Source organism: Lepidochelys kempii, chromosome 3 (genome assembly GCF_965140265.1).
Source record: "Lepidochelys kempii isolate rLepKem1 chromosome 3, rLepKem1.hap2, whole genome shotgun sequence".
Classification (NCBI taxonomy): Eukaryota; Metazoa; Chordata; order Testudines; family Cheloniidae; genus Lepidochelys; species Lepidochelys kempii.
In genome coordinates this window covers 190,479,745-190,499,349 of record NC_133258.1, presented here as the reverse complement: position 1 = coordinate 190,499,349, position 19,605 = coordinate 190,479,745, and the positions used below count along the sequence as shown (strand labels likewise).

The following is a 19,605-nucleotide window of genomic DNA, read 5'->3' as shown; positions in this document are numbered from 1 at the left end:
ATGGAGGAGCGGTGTGTTCCAGGGCCCACAAGGGTGACAAGAATTTGCACTGCTTGACGGATGTGCCGGTCCTGGTTCCTGGGCATCATACCCCTCCTGCATCAGTTTCACCAATGTCTCGTGGATCGTCGGTCCTGAGAGAGGTTCCCTAACCAGCTCCATTTCCATCCGTGGACCGAGTACCATTGATGCTGGAGAGACTCCAATGTGTCCCTGGACCTCATGAACTATTTGCCCTGGAAGGGATGAGGTCTCCATGTGCTCTGGTCCACTCACCTGCTTAGATAGCCCCCTCTTTTACATTGGATCTGCTGCCTTCTGGCCACCCTGCGATTGCTAAGCATTTATAAATCAGCATCCAAAAGAAAATGTTATCGCCCGCTAACTACACAACTCTACAGAGCTCCCCATTTCTACCACCAGCAAGTCTTTGAGCCTCCACAGAAGCGCCCAAAGGTACAAAGATCCCATCTTTCTGGCCCACCAGGGCCATCCTCCACACAGCACACACTATCTTCTCATAAGCAATATTTCTGAGTGCATCTAGGGCACTGTCAGTCACTTTGCACTCCAGCGCTCTTGCCAGCCACCCTTTTCAGAGGCAATCTCAAACTTTCTGCCAGAATGGAGCATGATAACAATGGACAAGTGGGTCCTGGATGTAATTCGACTTGGCTATAACGATTGAGTTTATGATGCTACCTCCTCCACATCCGCCGCAACGGTCTCATCTCAGGTTCCGCTCTCGACAGTGGAAGTGGATTCCCTCCTTGCCATGGAGGTGGATTCCCTACTGCGGAGAGGAGCAGTAGAGCCAGTCTGTGCAAACTTTCAGGACACAAGGTTCTATTCCAATTATTTCCTGGTACACAAGAAGAAGGGAGGATGGAGACCAATCCTGGATCTCCGATGCCTCAACTGTTCCATTTGCAAGCCAAAGTTCTACATGGTCACACTTGCGACCATCATTCCCTTACTAGAAAAAGGCCAAGTGGGTTATGGCTCTTGATATGCAAGACACCTGCTTCCACGTCAACATCCACATGACCCACAGATAGTTCCTGAGGTTCACGGTGGGTCCTTGGCACTTCTCATACAGGGTTCTCCCATTCAGACTTACTACTGCTCCAGCAGTCTTTACGTAGGTACGTGATAACAGTTCACCTACTTGGATGCCTGGCTGCTGGCAGCATGGTCCAAAATGGTAGCTCAAGAATTGATTTCCCAGCTCCTTCTACTCCTCTACTCTCTAGGGATGAGTGTGAAAGTCAAAAAATTGTCTTTGCATCCTATGCATTTCCTGGAGTTCATTGGCATACCCATCGACATGCACATGTGCTAATCTCCTGAAGGACAGGTTCCAGACACTGCTGGACCTGATCACTTCAGTGACATCCAGCCCCTCGGTCTCAGCCAGAACTTCTGTCCCCCTCCTAGGTCATATGGCAGTGTGCACAGATGTCAAGGCCTTCACTCTGTTCATGGCTTCTGCTGTCTACAACTATGGCTGCTCCCCTATGCACCAGTCCATGGACTCCATTCTTACCATTCCACAAGAAGTCATCTTCTCATTTCAATGGTGGACATATCCGCTCCAAGTTTCCTCCAGAATGCCCTCCCTTCCATCCTTGCCAAGCATGACGATTATAAAGGATCACTTGATGGCTGGGATGCTCACGTGGTAGATCACATGACACAGGGAACTTGGAACACTTGGGAACCCAGGATGCACATCAACTCTCTGGAACTTAGGGTGGTACGCAGGGCATGCCATGCATTTTTACCGTCCATCCACTCTTGTCATGTTCTCATGTCAGACATCACCACTGCGGTTTACTACATAAACAAGCAAGGAGGGACAAGGTCCCCAGCACAGAGTGTGGAAGTGGTATGCTTGTGGAAGTGATGCTATGCACACCATATCCTATTGTCGGTGACCTATCTCCTGGGGACCCAGAATATGATTGCCGATGCGCTCAGCAGGAATTTCATGACCGACTATGAATGGGAGTTGGGTGACGTGGTAATCACTGATGTTTTTGGGTGTTGGGGACCCTGGTCAGGGATCTCTTTTCCTCTCATGCCAACAGCAAGTGCATACAGTTACTCCTGGGTGCATTCTGTGCCAAAAAAATTAAAATTCTGCACACAATATTTTAAAATTCTGCAAATTTTATTTGTCAAAATAACACTACATAATCATGCCGGTTTCAATTATTTTGGTAATTTAGTTCAAAATGCTTGTCAGCAAGTATGTCTGTAACAATACAGACACACACGAAAATTCCCCCAGGAGTAGAGTTTAAAGAAATCCCTATGACAACCTAGTTACTGTTTCTCTCCCCCTACCCCGAGGCTAGGGATCCACAGGAAGAAACAGCTTGATGCTTGGTAACAGGCTTGCATGGAGTTTCCTGCGTGCCACCCTCTCCTTCCCTTAGGACATGCTGGGAACTACAGCTGCCAGGAACCTTCTAGTTCCCTCTCCTCCCCGCAGCAGTGTCTTCCTTGTGCGAGCTGGGCTCTGCTGGGTCCAGTGGCCGCTAGTGGCAGCTAGCAGCACTGCAGCCCATTTCTGTTCGGGGAAAAGAAATTCTGCACGCTTAATAATTTCTGTAAAATTCTGCTTTGCGCAGTGGTGCAGAATTCTCCCAGGTTTTGCCAGAGGGGACAGAGCCTGCCCCCTACCTCCTACCTGCCTCCTCAGAAACACCCCAAAGCCCTGCCCCTCCACACTGTGCATATCACAATAGCGAGCAAGAGGGACCGAGTGTCACAATCACACACACGACTGCCTATCCCCTCTCCACCCCCCTGCCAGCTGCTCTGGACGCCCAAATGGACTCGCCTGTGCTGCCAGGGTGCTGCCACTCTTGTGGCTTCTCTTTGCTTTCCCATTAGAAGCCATTTTTCTACAGGGAAGCAAAGAAATCAGTGGGGAACATGAATTCTGCGCATGCACAGTGATGCAGAATTCCCCCAGGAATAATCCAGTACTGTTCCAGGGGAGGGCTTGGTGACAATTCACAGGGCCACGCCTTGGTCATCAACTGGTCCGATCGAATAATTTACACCTTCCCTCCCCTACCACTCCTGCCCTATGTCCTTCACAAACTGTGACGAGAGAGAGTGACGGCCATCCCGATTGCCTCATTCTGGCCTTGCCAGTTCTGGTTTCCAACTCTTCTCCGCATGTCAAACCATCCTCCGCTTCTGATGTTCCAAGAACTGCTCACACAACGCAATGGCAGGTTCAGGCATCCTGATCCACGGACACTTCATTTGGGAGCTTGGTTTTTGGATGGACACCTCCAGTGGCACAGTAATGTTCATTGGCAGTGGGAAATGTCCTCTCGAGTAGCAGGAAGGATTTCATGAGATGATCCTACCAATTCGAATGGATATGTTTCACTTCCTGGGCCCAGCAGAAAGGTCTTGCTCCTGAGGCTGTGGGCATCCTGATGGTCTTAGACTACTTACTGTGTCTGATGGCCTCAGGGCTTGCTCTCAGCTCCATTAAAGTGCATGAAGCGGCTATCAGTGCTCTCCATCCTCCTGTGGAGGGGCATTTGGTTTTCACTCACCCTTTAACTGCCTGATTCTGGAAGGGCCTTGTATACAAATACCCTGCTGTTCAGCCTGTTGTTCTTCAGTGGGACCTCTGCCTAGTCCTTATGGCATTGATGAGCTTGCCCTTTGAAACTCTGGCCTTTTGCTCCCTTTCTTTTCTTTCCATGAAGGTCATTTTCTTGGTCACTATTACCTCTGCAGAAAGGATTGGTGAACTGGGGCCATGATGGCCAATCCTCCTTTCACTACCTTCTATAAGGACAAAGTCTCATTGCACTTACATCCCATATCTTACTGAGAGTGGTTTCCTGCTTCTACCTTGACCAACCCATACATTTGCCCACCTTCCTTCCCAAACTGCACACCTCAAAGGAGGAAAAACAGCTTCACTCCCTTAATATACATAGGGCCCTGGCCCCTTACCTACAGAGGACGAGACCATTCTGGAAGTGTCCTAAACTATTTATTGCCATAGCAGAGAGAATTCAGGGGCAGGCCTTCTTCACCCAGAGAATCTTGTTGCGGGTTCCACAGTGCAATCACTTGTCATGGCAGTCCCTACCAGGTGGGATATGGGCCCATTCCATGAGAGCACAAGCATCGACTATGGCCCTGGTCCATTATGTGCCCCTTATGAACATATATAAGCCAGCCACATGGAGTTCAGTGCATGCCTTTTTTTCCTCACTATGCCCTGGTGTAAGATTCTGTGATGGTTGCCTTGTTTGGTCCATCGGTCCTCCATTCTACTGTTCCATCATCGTCCTCGCACCCTCCTCCTATCAAGGTACTGCTTGTTAATCATCCTTAGTGGAATACAATTGGGACCATCACTCAAAGAGGAGGTGTTTACTTACCTGTATTCCAATCCCTCCTTCCTTCTCCTTTGCTCTGGATTTGGTAGATTAGTTGTGGAGAAGGAACTGAAGGTGTGGTCAGTCTGCCATGCCCTTTATTGCCTCTGGTGAAACCATGAAGTGGTACCAGGGTGCATGAGTGGACTGATGGACACTATTACTTTGAGAAGTTCCCGCTCTAGGCACATGGCATATGCAAATAACCCTCAGTAGAATATAGATAGGGACCACGCATCTCAAAGAACCTCCTGTTACAGGTGAGTAACCTCCTCTTCACTTTTGCTTTCTTTTTAATTTGCTCTGTTTATGACTGTGACTGGTGCCTTGCCACACCATTTGGCACTTTCAGTACTCTGTGACCTTTGCCAGCCCCGTTTCATCACTGTTTAGATAGCTATTCCACTGGCAGGGTCTTTGCTTTTGACAGAGCCTAAGCCATTATTTCACTCCAGCTTCTGCCTGCTGTAAGGTCAGAAGTCAGATTTTTTCTGGTGTTCACAAACAGATGTCACCTCCAGTTCACATTGACTTAATTATAAGTAAATTTTACTAGAGAGATTGAAGAGGAAATTATGAACAAAATATATGTTAAGCAGCATATAACAGAGTGAGACAAACTATTCATTGTGGAAAGTTGGAGGTAGATAGGCTCTAAGCTTGGTTACGCTGTTTGCTGGTTTTCCTTCAGGTGGCCTCATTATGTTCCCAGTCAGGGGCTGCACTGACCAATGCAGCTTGGAAAGTGAAACCTTCTCCTTATAGCAGTATGTGTTAAAGCTCTCACCTGCCCCTCCAGTTCTTCCATTCTGTGTTCCCATGTGTAACAAAGCAAGGCTACAAAAGGGAAGGAATGGTTCCCTCTGCCACCTGCGTTCCTTCCAGTCTTAACAGCAGATAGATGTGAACCTTTTTGGATTCTTCAGACCTAGAGCCTTCATTTAGAAGATTATAGTGCTTTATAGTGATTTAACAGTACACACTTTAGGGGCAATTAGAAGATAATTCCTGTGGCATTCAAACTTAGTAAAACTATCAGTATTTAAAATAAATGCTTATAGAATAATTTTCCAGCTCTGGAAGAATTTAATGATAGTTCTTTCAATGTGGAATTTATCCATTATCTCTCTTTCCTCCCTACAAGACAGATTTTTTTCCCTGTGCCTTTTTTATTACAAGATATAATTGAATCATACTGCTAAGGAAATATTTAGGGACCTGATTCAGAGGTCAATGAAGTCAGTGGAAAGATTCCCATTGACTTCAGGTGCCTTTGGGTCAGGCCCTGAGAGTTACCAGGGAGCTGTTTTTCTAAAAATTTTCAGCAGATGCAGTATCAATGTTAATATTCATTTTACTTTTAAAAATTATGCTTTTTAAGTAGTCAGTGAAATTCCAGAAATTCATTATGTTGTGCTTTATTGTAGGTGGTCTCATGGGACCTGTGAGAATGATTTCATCTGGGCATGAACTAACAACTGATTACGATGAAAAAACACTTCATGAATTGGGCTTTAAGGATATGCAGGTATTATCAGTGTAAAGATAAGACTTAAAGATAAAAAGATCATTTGGCATTCTGCTTTTGTCATGTGATGACCAGTAAGTGTATTAGGTGGTAAAATGTAAAATTCACTTTGGCAACATCTGACTGTTTTCTAAAACCATTATATTGTTTTCTGCTGTATAGCATAAATCCCCTTTACACCCAAAATAAAATTACAGTTAGTTCCTATTAACATACATTTACATTCTGCTCTATTACATTCTGCTGCTCTATTTCCTTACTGTTGTAAAAAGTAGTCGTTGTTTAAAAAGGCACATTCTGGGTGTATTAGTAAATGTGAAGTAGTACGTGCTGAAGGATCAAAGTAAAATTTGGAACCATTTATCTTTTGTAGAGAAAAGCAGGGGCTGGTGAAAATAACATCAAACACTAAGATTTTGGCCAAATGGTCACAACTGTTTGATTTTATGAACAGGATAGTGCCTCAAAGCATTTTGACATGAGAGCAGGGAAAAGAGGGAGGGCAACAGCCATTGAAGCTGTCAAGAGTCTCCTTTCTCCCTTTTGATGCTCAAATCCAAAATATCCTGTAAACCAACTCTCAAAAGTCCAGAATCCCTGTCACATCGTCATTTATTATAAGGCCTATCAAGGCTTGCAGCCCAGATCAGCCTACTGCCCAGAACATGAGCAAGCTTCCTTAGAGTGTGAATCCAGCCCCAGTGCCTAAGAAAGATAGGACATGTCTACTTTGCAGGAAGGAGGATTAACCTTACAACCACTGCAGATTGGAGGACTCGACCTTGCACAACCCTTCCCTTTGTCACTCCTCCCTGTCAAAGAAAAAGGCAACTTTAGAGGATCTGACTCCTAAGTTTAGCATACATTTGAATTAATTACTTTTTAATTAATCACTCTGCTGCTTCCACCTTTCGTACTTACCGTGTCAGGCAAAATCAAAGTAAATCTCCAGTGCTGCCCAATGTATATCATTTTTGAATTGTGACATTCTGTTGAAACATAGTTAGATAAAGGATCAACAGTGAAGATATTAATGTATCGTCCAAAACCAGGTTCTTAATTCTATTCTTATTTATGAGATGTCTCTGGTTTAAAAAATGGCCATTGTAGTTGTGTTGTTTAAATAGTCTCTTTCTATCTCCTCCACCCGGCCTCCCCCCTTGTTTCTAGATGGTGTTTGTATCCTTGGGTGCACCACGGAGGGAGCGTAAAGGTGAAGGTGTTCAGCTTCCAGCATCTTGCCTACCTCCTCCTCAGAAGGACAACATTCCAATGCTTTTACTTTTGCAAGAACCTCATCTTACCACCCTTTTTGATTTGTTAGAGATGCTTGCATCTTTTAAACCTCCTTCTGGTGAAATGGCTATGGAAGATAGTGAGGTAATTTAGTGATCTTTGATTAGGATGACTGAATATGTCTAGTTTAATTTCTGTCTGATCTGTTACTTCTGTTGGCCCCTGACCATGGTATCCAAACATCATATACATCTAATATTTCTATCTGTATATTTAATGTTGTATCTATAGATATAAATATATAAGCTTTTTATAATCAAAATGGTATTATATTATTTACTAGTTACTATAAAAAATGTATTGCTCTGGAAAGGATATGTACTACTGAAAACATGTATGGTGGTTAGTAAGGGGATTTGGCTTGAAAACATATTTTTAAAGATATATTGTACAACTCAGTGACTCATATTCGTCTCTCGTATAAGTCCATATAAACCAATGGGATTTACATTGGGAATTTATTGGAATCAATAGTTGTGTATTTAAATCTGGGATTTATTTACACTGAATCTTTGTGCATGTCTTTATACTGTAGTGCATAAAGTAACTTAATTTTCTTCTGTTTCAGTGAGACCTGAACTATCATGCTGTATTTATAGATTTATTTAATAAACTTTAATTTGAGAATGAATTGCTTTTGTTTAAAATATTAATAAATAAATAAACTTCAAACCCTAAAATGTCAGTGAGGTTGCTTTTCTTAAGAAACTATGAATAGTAATAGATTTTTTTGTGTATGTTAGAGTGCAAGATGTGAAGAACTCCACCTTCATGCAGAAAACCTGTCCAGACGTGTCTGGGAACTGTTAATGCTTCTACCTACATGTCCTAACATGTTACAGGCATTCCAAAATATTTCAGATGAACAGGTCAGCCAACAGTGTTTGTTTTAAATGTATATAATCTGCAATTCAGTTAGACTTTTTACAGTTTACCCCAAATTGAATGATGATTGATCCAACAGAGTTAAGTAAAAAATAACCAATTTCTGCAAGGGGGACATTGTCTTGAATGAAAGGCAGAACAGTTTCAATAATAATAAATCAGGACAGGTCATAGAGACATATATATTCTCTGGCTTTGTCTTGGGTATAGTGAGAAAATAAATAAAGAGGGGACACTTTCACTTATTCTTCTCTTACTTTGTTGAAATAAAAATCAAAAGAAGTCTGTAGCTTTTCTAATTTAGTTTCCTGATTTGTGTCTTTAAAGGTAATGGGTTTTATTTAATAAGAATTAAATAAGTTAAATGATTAGTGAATGTTATCTCTGGTGACTTTACTGGTTCATGTTGAAATTAAATCTCATACATCTTGAGTTGTACAAAGCAGGTTGAAGCAATTTATTACTTTTTTTTCAAGAATTCTGTGGGTTTCATTTTAGAAGTAAATAACCTCAGATATACTTGATCCTAAAGCAATATTCTTGAACTCTAGCCTCCAAATTTTATGTGGCTTTAAAACTGAATCTTACAGTATTATTTGCCTTCCAGGTGCCTTGTTTTAAATCCCCCACTCCAGCTTTGCATAATTATAAAATACAATAGCAAGCAACCACCCACTGTTCTGGGTGTGCTTAGATTAGGTTAAATTTAAAACTGGCATTAATTGAGGTGTGAATTTTTTTGTAATAATTTTGAATGGGAGAGAATTTAGAATTTTATATTTTGTTAAAACAATATGGAGGATGTTGGGTAACATATGATTCAATTTCAGTTATACTTTTTTGGGGGTAAATGTTGTTGGGATAATTATCTTGAATAAGTATCTTGAATTCTGAAGTACTTCTGAGCATTTTTAATGTAAAAAGAGCAAATGTGTGAATTTTAAGCAACTTTCCAGTATGAACCAACCACATGTACATACACAGTTGAGTGTGTATAAAGTAACATGTTTTCTGATGTTTCAGAGATGATTGCTAATGAAAATAAAATGTTGGGTTATCATTTCAGTACCTGTTAATGGGCAGTAAAAAGTTCAGGTATGTGAGGGTCCCCCCTAATTGTAGCTGACTGAGGAAATTGTGAATAAGAGTTCTGGAAGATCGCTCTTTAATTGTGATTGAATGTACCTGAGGAAAATAAAACACTAAGAACAAAACAAATTTAAATGAAAGAATTGTAAGAGGCAAAACTACTGGGATTTTTGCCAGCAAAAATGTATTTGGCTAAATGGACTTCGTGTCAGCAAGTAAGTAGATGTTAACGGCAAAGAGAGAAGCTGGCTGCAGGGGTCAAAATGTTTGATTTTCCCTGGATAAAATTAATTGGACAGATTATTTTATTCTTTGATTAGGTTGGATTAAGTAGTGGGGTCTGATTCTGCTTTCCTGTTTGCCTTTTTGATGGTCTTTTAATGTAACAATCATGTTTTGAAACTCAGGAATCTAGCATATTGAATACGTGTTGAAGAGACCGGGAGGAAGGGTGGGTAGAAAAGAATAGGTTATCCATTCTCTGCTGTGCTAACCAGCAGTCATCATACCCTTCACAAATTTATAAATGGACCTGCAGAGGTTCTCCCAAGATTTAGTGAAGGCAGGGAGAGGGAAAGCTGTCATATAATCCCAATGTACACATGTTTAAAATACTTTAAAAATAGAACTTAAATTGTTGTTTAGATATTATGATAGATTTTGTAACTGTGCAAGCTTGAACTAGGATCTGTTTTGCCATTGTCTCTTCAAATTACTTGCCATTGTCTCTTCAAAAATGCAATTACTTTTGCCTCTATGGTCAGGCCAACATTGGATTTAATTTTCTTAACTTTTTTTAAGGGTAATGATGGATTTAGTTGGAAGGATCTCCTGCGAATAAAAAGTGCCCATAAACTTTTGTATGCACTTGAAATCATTGAAGCTTTGGGCAAGCCTAACAGAAGAATAAGGCGAGAGTCTACGGTAATATAACTTCTTCTTATGTAGTAGAAAAATAAATGTTTTTGTTTCTAAATTCTTATGGGTGAAATGTTTATTACTTTAAATTCTAGTATTGTTACAGTAATTTATTTTTCTGTTTATCCTCAGGGAAGTTATAGTGACCTTTATCCAGACTCAGATGATTCTAGTGAAGATCAAATAGAAAATAGTAAAAACACCTGGAGCTGCAAGGTTTGATTTACTTAAGTATTTTGTAATATGTAGTGTAGATTTTTCAAAATGACATAAAATGAAAGTTCTTTTAAGTTAGTATAAGATTTTAATATTTTGTTTCACTCCTTGGAGTCTCTCGATTTCAAGCTCATATCATTAGCACATAATACTTTTTGCATTAGGACACTGTCAGGAAATCCCAGTTCCTGGGCCTAAATGATTAATGAAAAATAAAATTCTTATCTAATTTTAGTGTTTTTTGCCAAAAGTCACGCCTCTCAGTTTATTATATTTTTATGCAAATTTTTCTCATGTCCTTAAAAAAATAAGTAACAGCATAATTTATCAGTGTTTTATTTCTGATTTTAATTGTGTATCTTGTAACTTAGACAAGGAGTTTTAAATACATTATGTACCTGATTTTTCTTACATTATCGTAATTTACTTACAGTTTGTTGCTGCTGGAGGGCTTCAACAATTGTTAGAAATTTTTAATTCGGGAATTCTAGAGCCTAAAGAGCAGGAACCATGGACTGTGGTAGGTGACAAGTCAGTGTTTACCAGCTATAAGATAGTTATCCCATTTGAGTGCTTCCATTGCTAGCAGCCTTTTTTATATTTACTTGCACCTTTTCTGTAGAAAAAAGAGAAGAAATGAACAATATAAAATGAACAATGAAAAGTATTGCTCATAAGCCAATTATTGTGCATTGAAAATTGTTTATTGAGTGCTTCCATCTGTAATGGATACAAACCAGCTGCTAAATTGATGCCAATAAACACTAATTGTACAATGTAGTATTCTTTTTTTGGGAAATGTAAATTGTTGGAATAATTGCAGTTTTAATCTCCCTTTTAAAAACATTACTATTTTTATCATTCTGACTTTTTGCTATTTTGTGACCACACTTTTATATCTTTTCTGTATGTTATTTTATTTATTATTTTTTTCTGTAGTCCTAAGAAAAAATGTGCTGGTTTGTAGAACTAAAAAATAATACACCCCCCCCTAACGCCCAGATTGAAAACTAGTTTCTGGATTCATACATGCGGAGCTTTGCATCTGCACAGACCTGACTATGGGATCAGAGCTTAAGTTTGCAATAACGTGGTCAGAATATTGGAAAACAAAAGTATATTTAAAAGGGGGGTTGATCAGTGGTTTCAAGGGGAAACCTGTACTTCTCAATCTTACTTTAAAGCAGTATTGTGTTTATTTCTTGGTACATAACCCATTGTTGGCACTGAGAGAAATCACTACCACTACGGTCAAGGGGTTTATAAGGAAATTCCCTAACAGTGCACACTGGTGTTAGTCCATTTAATATATTTTGTTCATTCATTTCATTTTGTTTCCATTTTCACTAGAAAGTTTAGTAGTGATTGGATGTCTAACATAGTGAATGCCAGAGAAAATGAGGTAGGATCTGAGACTAAAATAGGGAAAGAACAAGTTAAAAATTACTTAGACAAATTAGATGTCTTCAAATCATCAGGGCCTGATGAAATACATCCAAGAATACTCAAGGTGCAGACTGAGGAGATGTCTGAGCCAGTAGTGATTATCTTTGAAAACTCATGGAAGATGGTAGAGATTCCAGACGGCTGTAAAAGGGCAAATATAGAGCCAATCTATAAAAAGGGGAATAAGTACAACCTTGGGGAATAATAGGCCAATCAGTTTAACTTCAGTACCTGGAAAGATAATGAAGCAAATAATTAAGCAATCAATTTGCAAACACCTAGAAGTTAATAAGGTGATAAGTAACAATCAGCATGGATTTGTCAAGAACAAATCATGTCAAACCAACCTAATAGCTTTCTTTGACAGAGTAACAAGCCTTGTGGATAGAGAGGAAGCAGTAGATGCTGTCTATTTTGACTTTAGGGCTTTTGATACTGTCTTGCATGATCTTCTCATAAACAAATTAGGGAAATACAATTCCCTATTCATCTATCCACTGTAAGGTGGGCGCATAACTGGTTGGAAAACCGTTCCCAGAGCACAGTTATCAGTGATTCACAGTCAAGCTGGAAGGACATTTTGCATGGGGTACTGCAGGGATCACTCCTGCTTCCAGTTCTGTTCAGTATCTTCACTAGTGATTTAAATAATGGATAGAGAGTACACTTACAAAGTTTGCAGATGATACCAAGCTGCCCCATGAGGGAAGTCTGAAAAAAATTGAGTTTGTTTAGTCTGGAGAAGAGAAGACTGAAGGGTGGACATGATAACAGTTTTCAAGTACATAAAAGATTGTTACAAGGAGGAGGGAGAAAAATTGTTCTTTTTAACCTCTGAGGATAGGGCAGGAACCAATGGGCTTAAATTGCAGCAAGGGAGGTTTAGGTTGGATATTAGGAAAAACTTCCGAAGTTTCAGGGTAGTTAAGCATTGGGATAAATTGTCTTGGGAGATTGTGGAATCTCTGTCACGGGAGGTTTTTAAGAATAGGTTAAACGCCTTTAGAGATAAGATAATGCTTAGTCCTGCCTTGACTGCAGGGGACTGGGCTAGAGTTACCTCTTGAATTCCCTTCTAGTTGTATGATTCTATGAAATTCTATATCTTATCATCACTATTCATCTATCCATTAATGTGAGATAAACTCTCCTTATGTTGGTTATTACTTTGCAGTTTGGATTTCTTTTCAGTCTGTGTTTGTTAGACTGAGTTTGTTTTATCTGTTTGTTTTCAGTGTGAGCATTTTGTCATGTTGTAAATATAAAGTGTCATGGCTTGTGTATGTTTCAGTGTTTAGGATATTTAAAGTATCTCACACTTAAAAAAAGTAGCTTTATTTTTTATGGAAGGAGAATATTTTTGAGCTTTGTTTTTTCAGTTTTTTTCTCTTTCGAATCTGTATAAATACTTGTGATATACACTTCTCTAACTCTCTCATGATGCTTCGCATCTGTTGGTGCTCTCTCTGGAGCAGGTTTCAGAGTAACAGCCGTGTTAGTCTGTATTCGCAAAAAGAAAAGGAGTACTTGTGGCGCCTTAGAGACTAACCAATTGATTTGAGCATGAGCTTTCGTGAGCTACAGCAGTGAGCTGTAGCTCACGAAAGCTCATGCTCAAATCAATTGGTTAGTCTCTAAGGTGCCACAAGTACTCCTTTTCTCTCTGGAGCAGTGTCAGGAGAAGGGAGATGCTGTGTATTTCTCTCCATTCCCAGCATAAGCCGAAGAGTCTATTAGTGCCTTAGTTGATCTTGCATTTAGGTTTGCAAGGGGAGGAGTGGCAAATTGCAACTAAGGCACTGATCCTGCAAATAAATATTCTAGTGTAGACTCCTGCACGTGTGCAAAGTCTTATAGATTCAATGGGATTCTGAATGGGTATAGAGAGCTATGCTAGTGTATCTGTTTGTACGATCTGGGCCTATGATTGTGTTAGTTTCACTTGTATCGTACAACTTCTGCTGGTTGTGCTGGGCAAATGTACATGCAGGAGTAATAGTACATGTGAGATCTTGGAGATCAGAGTCCCAGAAGGAAATAGGAGGAACAAAAAATCAGAAATTACTGAGTGAATCAGAAGTTTTCATCTCTTTGTGATATTACAATACAAAATGGTATTTTTAATGTAGTTTGTCTCTACATAAGTAATTGTTTAATTTAAAAGAGTAACAAGCCATGTTAAATATTGCTTTCTGAGTTAAATGTAAGTGCCTAAAATGCTGTAGGCTGTAAAACTGAATCTTCTGCACAGAATATCATATCATCTCGTAACTGTACCTGTAATTTGGACTAGTTCTTGAAAATACTCTCTTCGTAAGAAATAAAAGATTTTAATACCAGCCCCAGTTTCTGTAATGTCTAGTACAAGTCTTGTTAGCTCTTGCCAATTAGTGCTTTAGTTGTTAGCTTTGTAGGACATTTACGTTTTGTGTTTCAAGTTCCAAAATAGACAAAGAATTACTAGAATTTGTGAAAAAGGAAAATTGCATTTTCTTCTTATCCACAGTGGCAGCTAGACTGTCTTGCTTGCTTGCTGAAGTTGATATGCCAGTTTGCAGTAGATCCCTCAGATTTGGATTTAGCTTATCATGATGTCTTTGCCTGGTCTGGTGTAGCAGAGAGTCACAGGAAAAGAACTTGGCCAGGGAAATCAAGGAAGACGGCAGGAGATCATGTAAAGGGCCTTCATATACCTCGTCTCACAGAGGTAAGAAACAAACTATATATACATACAAATACCCACATGCTGTAGGGGAGATGTTTTCTTTTATCAATCAAAAGGGGATGTGAAGTGAAAAATATTATTACTTTTTAATCAAATGAGGAAATAGCGTATTGAAAAACAATTATTAAAAAATAAATCTAAACGACATATCAGGAAATAACATAATTAACTAAAATTAGATTAAAGATGTGCAGTTTTAAAAAAGCTAGACTTTCAAGTTTATGTGCAGAATGTCCCAAAGACACAGAGTAAATGGGTATTTCTGAATGTTTCTGATGATTACTTTTTATGTTTTGTTTCAAGTATCAGAGGGGTAGCCGAGTTAGTCTGTATCCACAAAAACTATAAGGATTCCGCTGGCACCTTAAAGATTAACAGACTTATTTGGGCCTAAGCTTTCGTGATCCATGCATCTGAAGAAGTGGGTTCTTTACCCACGAAAGCTTATGCCCAAATAAATCTATTAGTTGTTAAGGCGCCACCGTACTCCTCATTGTTTTTATGTTTTGTTTCCTCCATCAATTCCTGCTTTGGAAGATGGCCCATCACACCTGGTGTTGAACAGTGCTAGAACCTACCTGTTAAGTCCCTATTATTCTTCCACCCCCAACAGTAACCTTTTTTTAAGCTTGGTTTTCATATTATATTTTACATGCTAAAGGGGACAACATATTAATATTAATAATGTTAAAAACTGAACTGTTGGAAGATAGGGATTTTGGTCCTGCTATAAGTGAGAATTACAATGCAAAACTGTGTGTTTACTGCCAGTGTGTCTTGTATAGTCACTCACCCATGCAGTTTTTGGTTTGTTTTAAAATTGACATAATGAGTATAATCTAACCCCATTGTTATATTAACTTTTTTCTTTTAACTTCAATTTTTAAAGGTATTCCTTGTACTTGTCCAGGGAACAAGTTTGATTCAGCGACTTATGTCAGTTGCTTATACGTATGACAACTTGGCGCCTAGGTACAATAACTTTTTATTTATGTAGTAAGGTTTAAAAAATTTATGCATTTTCATGATAGCTTTAAACTTAAATCTATGGTTTTTCAAAGGTCAGAAATGAATAAAGGGTATGAAACATAAACTAAACTATGGTTGTATAGTTCCTCTCATTAATTTAGGCAAGTGGTTCTCAAACTTATTTCACATGATGGACCACAGTATGATCCTTTCATGAACCATCTCGCCTCCCAGAGCCACTTCTGTGCACTCTCTGCAGCTGTTACAGGTCTTGATTACAGGACAGTATGAAGGAGAAAAGATTAAAATAAATTTGCTTGAACGCTATGTGTCCTTTTCCTGTGCCCATTCGCTATTTGGTGTTGATAATGTGTGTGTACACTTACGTACGATGCCACCTGAGGACTACATTTTGACAGTTATTGTTTTGGCTTATTTAGATGAACCTTCTGTATTTGTTGTATAACGTTGTATCAAAAAACTTACAATTGTTGGTAATATGTGGTAGCACCAGAAAGAAAAGCACCTTTACTTTTTGATTCCAACTTGAGTTTTCAGGCCCAATAGTTAGAAAAACTGTCTTATTTATAAACTGAAATGAATTTATGTGGAAGCTATTGAGTGACAATAAACATGGAATCCTATAATGCCATTATAGTCACATCTGAGAGTAAAATTACTTTTAAAATTATACTTTATGAGAGGAAGAATATATTTTAAGTGAATATGAGAAAAGTACATTTTCAGTTCTTACATTTTCAGGTATAATATATTTATTTTGTTCTGTAGTAACATTTAATTGGTTTGATTTTCTTCCTGCACAGGGTGTTGAAAGCTCAGTCTGATCACAGGTCAAGACATGAAGGTTAGTGCTGTAGAAAATAGTTAATTTTTATTAATTGATCATAGCAAAAATATCATACAACTATTACAGACCATGGGTTTGATTCATCCCAGCTAATGCAGTTGAAAGGACAGAAGAATCCCATGCACCGCTACAGACTAGGGACCGAATGGTTAGGCAGCAGTTCTGCAGAAAAGGACCTAGGGGTTACAGTGGACAAGAAGCTGGATATGAGTCAACAGTGTGCCCTTGTTGCCAAGAAGGCCAGTGGCATTTTGGGCTGTGTAAGAAGGGGCATTGCCAGCAGATTGAGGGACATTGGCGAGGCCTCATCTGGAGTACTGTGTCCAGTTTTGGGCCCCACACTACAAGAAGGATGTGAAAAAATTGGAAAGCATCCAGCGGAGGGCAACAAAAATGATTAGGGAACTGGAACACTTGACTTATGAGGAGAGGCTGAGGGAACTGGGATTGTTTAGTCTGCAGAAGAGAAGAATGAGGGGGGAATTTGATAGCTGCTTTCAACTACCTGAAAGGGGGTTCCAAAGAGGATGGCTCTAGACTGTTCTCAGATGACAGAACAAGGAGTAATGGTCTCAAGTTGCAGTGGGGGAGGTTTGGGTTGGATATTAGGAAAAACTTTTTCACTAGGAGGGAGGATGGTGAAGCGCTGGAACGGGTTACCTAGGGAGGTGATGGAATCTCCTTCCTTTGAGGTTTTTAAGGTCATGCTTGACAAAGCCCTGGCTGGGATGATTTAGTTGGGGATTGGTCCTGGTTTGATCAAGGGGTTGGACTAGATGACTTCCTGAGGTCCCTTCCAACCCTGATATTCTATGATTCTGTGTGTTCCCTTGTGTCACTGGAGCTGCTTTGCCCTAGGTGGGGATTCACATCCCCAGAGCAAGGCAGATAGTATTTGCACCACAAATCTCCCCTGGAGCTTCTTTTAGATAAGTACAAAGCTTCAACCCGAGGCTCAGTCTACAGAAGAGTCCTGCCTGAGAGAGCTGCTTGGGGGAATTGTTGCCTTCCAAATAGGTTCACATTAAGACTGTAAAAGTGACATGAATATTCACCTGTATTTTGACTGGCAGCAGTCTTTGACTCCACCAGCAATCCCCCCATACCTCCCTAAGATTATTCCTGTGAGAATTATTTGTATAGGAGCCATTGTCAAGTTACAGCTTGTATGTTCACAAATACACAGGCATCTCCCCTTAGCCTTAGGCCTTGTTCTGGACTCCTCCTCTGTATCCTGTCACCAAGGGCCTGAGAGTGGTGTATCTGTAGATTTTGGAGCCAGAATTCTGACATCCTGTGTGTGTCACCTGCCAGAAATTGGCCCTTAGCTGGTGGGAAGAGAGGAGTAGGGAAAGCTGAGCTGGTTCAGGGAGTGCCATAATTTAGTGCTGATATGGTCTATCAGCAAATTACCTCCCACCTCTTGAGCAGTGAGGAAGCAGGGAAGGAATTGTGTTTCAGAATGATGTCTCATTAGTATAGTGTAATTAAGAAAGAGAATCAACATTTAGTAACCAAATGGATATATTACTTCAGCTTTGGTGGCATCCTAAATGCCAAAATGAGGGTCCTTTGTCACTCATTATCACAAGTGAGAGAGAGATGTTATATGCTTTTGTCCTTTGTGACTGTTCAACCCAAAAAGCTTTTTAATGTAGAAATTACATGGTGACTTTATTCCACCTCTTATCCCTTTAGTTACTCATTATTCAATGTGGCTCTTGGTGAGTTGGGCCCACTGCTGTTCTTTGGTGAAATCCAGCCTGGCAGATAGTGATCATTTACAAGATTGGCTAAAGAAACTTACCCTTCTTATTCCAGAGGTAAGATAATGGAAAGATCATTGCATATTAGTTAATAATTCATATGGACAAAATCCAGCCCTAGTGTCTTTTGATGTTACTCCATCAGAATTCAGAGGAGTGTGTTGCGTACTGATGCTATTACTTAAAAAAGACTCATGGGGTAGCTGTGTTAGTCTGTATCCACAAAAACAACAAGGAGTCCGGTGGCACCTTAAAGACTAACAGATTTATTTGAGCATAAACTTTCGTGGGTAAAAACTCAAAGTGAGGTTTTTACCCACGAAAGCTTATGGTCAGATAAATCTGTTAGTCTTTAAGGTGCCACCGGACTCCTTGTTGTTTTTTTAAAAAAGACTGTTCAACCTTTCTTTTTTTAGTCAAAATATAGCAAGTGCCAGTTGCAACATATACAGTTAAAGGTGTACAGTTAATCAGTTTCCATTATAAACTCCTGCTCTTCTTCAAGTGCTTGCACTTGTCCATTCCAATGTAGGTGTGTGTGCGCACCCCGGCACAGCTGCCAGAATTTTTTCCCTTTGTGGTATCTTTAGGGTTGGCTCCAGCACCCTCTTGTGTCGCATGCTCATAGCGTTGTTATAAAGGGCCCAGCCGACCTGCTCCCCTCAGTTCCTTCTTACCTCCCTTGATGGTTGCTGGAACCCCTCATTGTTTGGCAATCCTTCTCTTAGTGTTTTTTTCTGACAATTTTAGTGTAAATAGTTCTTGTAGTTTTAGTAGTTAGTTTGTAGTTTTTAGATAGTTTGGACGCCTCCACACTTTATAAAAGATACTTCCATAGAAATATACTCTGCCTAAGTTGTCTAATAGTGTTTGGAGAACTGTTATGTATGTACATATATTAGACAAAAGTGAAAAAGGAAATAGCATATGCAGTATTATTTTAACAATTTGATTTTATATGAAATTTTTTTTCTTGAAGACTGCAGTTCGCCATGAGTCCTGTAATGGTCTGTACAAATTATCTCTCTGTGGTTTGGATGGGGGAGACTCAATTAATCGATCCTTTCTGCTACTGGCTGCATCAACATTATTAAAATTTCTTCCTGATGCTCAGGCATTGAAACCTGTCCGGGTAAGAATTTAACTTTTCATTCCAGCTTTATGTTAAAGATGAATTGCAACTGCTTTCCATCATTCTCATTTAAGTCAAAAATAATAAGTCCTATAGCAGTTAATGGATTTATCATCTTGTTTTATCACAGTTTAAGTTAAGCAAGTTTTTTGTCAGGCAGATTTGTGAATAAAAAGGTGTTTCTTTTCACAGATAGAGGATTATGAAGAGGAACCAGTGTTACGATCTGGTTGTAAGGAATATTTTTGGTTGCTGTGCAAACTGATTGATAACATACATGTAAAAGATGCCAGTCAGGTAGGTACAGTTAATTTACATTCATTAAAATGGGTCTTTGTTTTCT

General features: G+C 39.6%; 1 protein-coding gene across 12 annotated transcripts in view; it reads left to right on the top strand.

Moving 5' to 3' along the window:
- The window catches only part of USP34 (ubiquitin specific peptidase 34), a 266,198-nt gene that overhangs the window by 136,920 nt on the left and 109,673 nt on the right, over nucleotides 1-19,605 (top strand). For 10 of the 12 annotated variants that reach the window (XM_073339379.1, XM_073339385.1, XM_073339383.1 and 7 more), the window contains 12 exons: nucleotides 5,852-5,952; nucleotides 7,123-7,332; nucleotides 7,992-8,117; nucleotides 10,024-10,146; nucleotides 10,273-10,356; nucleotides 10,790-10,876; nucleotides 14,309-14,509; nucleotides 15,417-15,499; nucleotides 16,321-16,361; nucleotides 18,063-18,187; nucleotides 19,110-19,262; nucleotides 19,455-19,559. In XM_073339379.1, coding sequence (XP_073195480.1) covers nucleotides 5,852-5,952; nucleotides 7,123-7,332; nucleotides 7,992-8,117; nucleotides 10,024-10,146; nucleotides 10,273-10,356; nucleotides 10,790-10,876; nucleotides 14,309-14,509; nucleotides 15,417-15,499; nucleotides 16,321-16,361; nucleotides 18,063-18,187; nucleotides 19,110-19,262; nucleotides 19,455-19,559 — 1,439 coding nt within the window. Of the gene's footprint in view, nucleotides 1-5,851; nucleotides 5,953-7,122; nucleotides 7,333-7,991; nucleotides 8,118-10,023; nucleotides 10,147-10,272; nucleotides 10,357-10,789; nucleotides 10,877-14,308; nucleotides 14,510-15,416; nucleotides 15,500-16,320; nucleotides 16,362-18,062; nucleotides 18,188-19,107; nucleotides 19,263-19,454; nucleotides 19,560-19,605 lie in introns of all 12 variants that reach the window. The other 2 variants (XM_073339386.1, XM_073339384.1) reach the window with 2 other exon arrangements.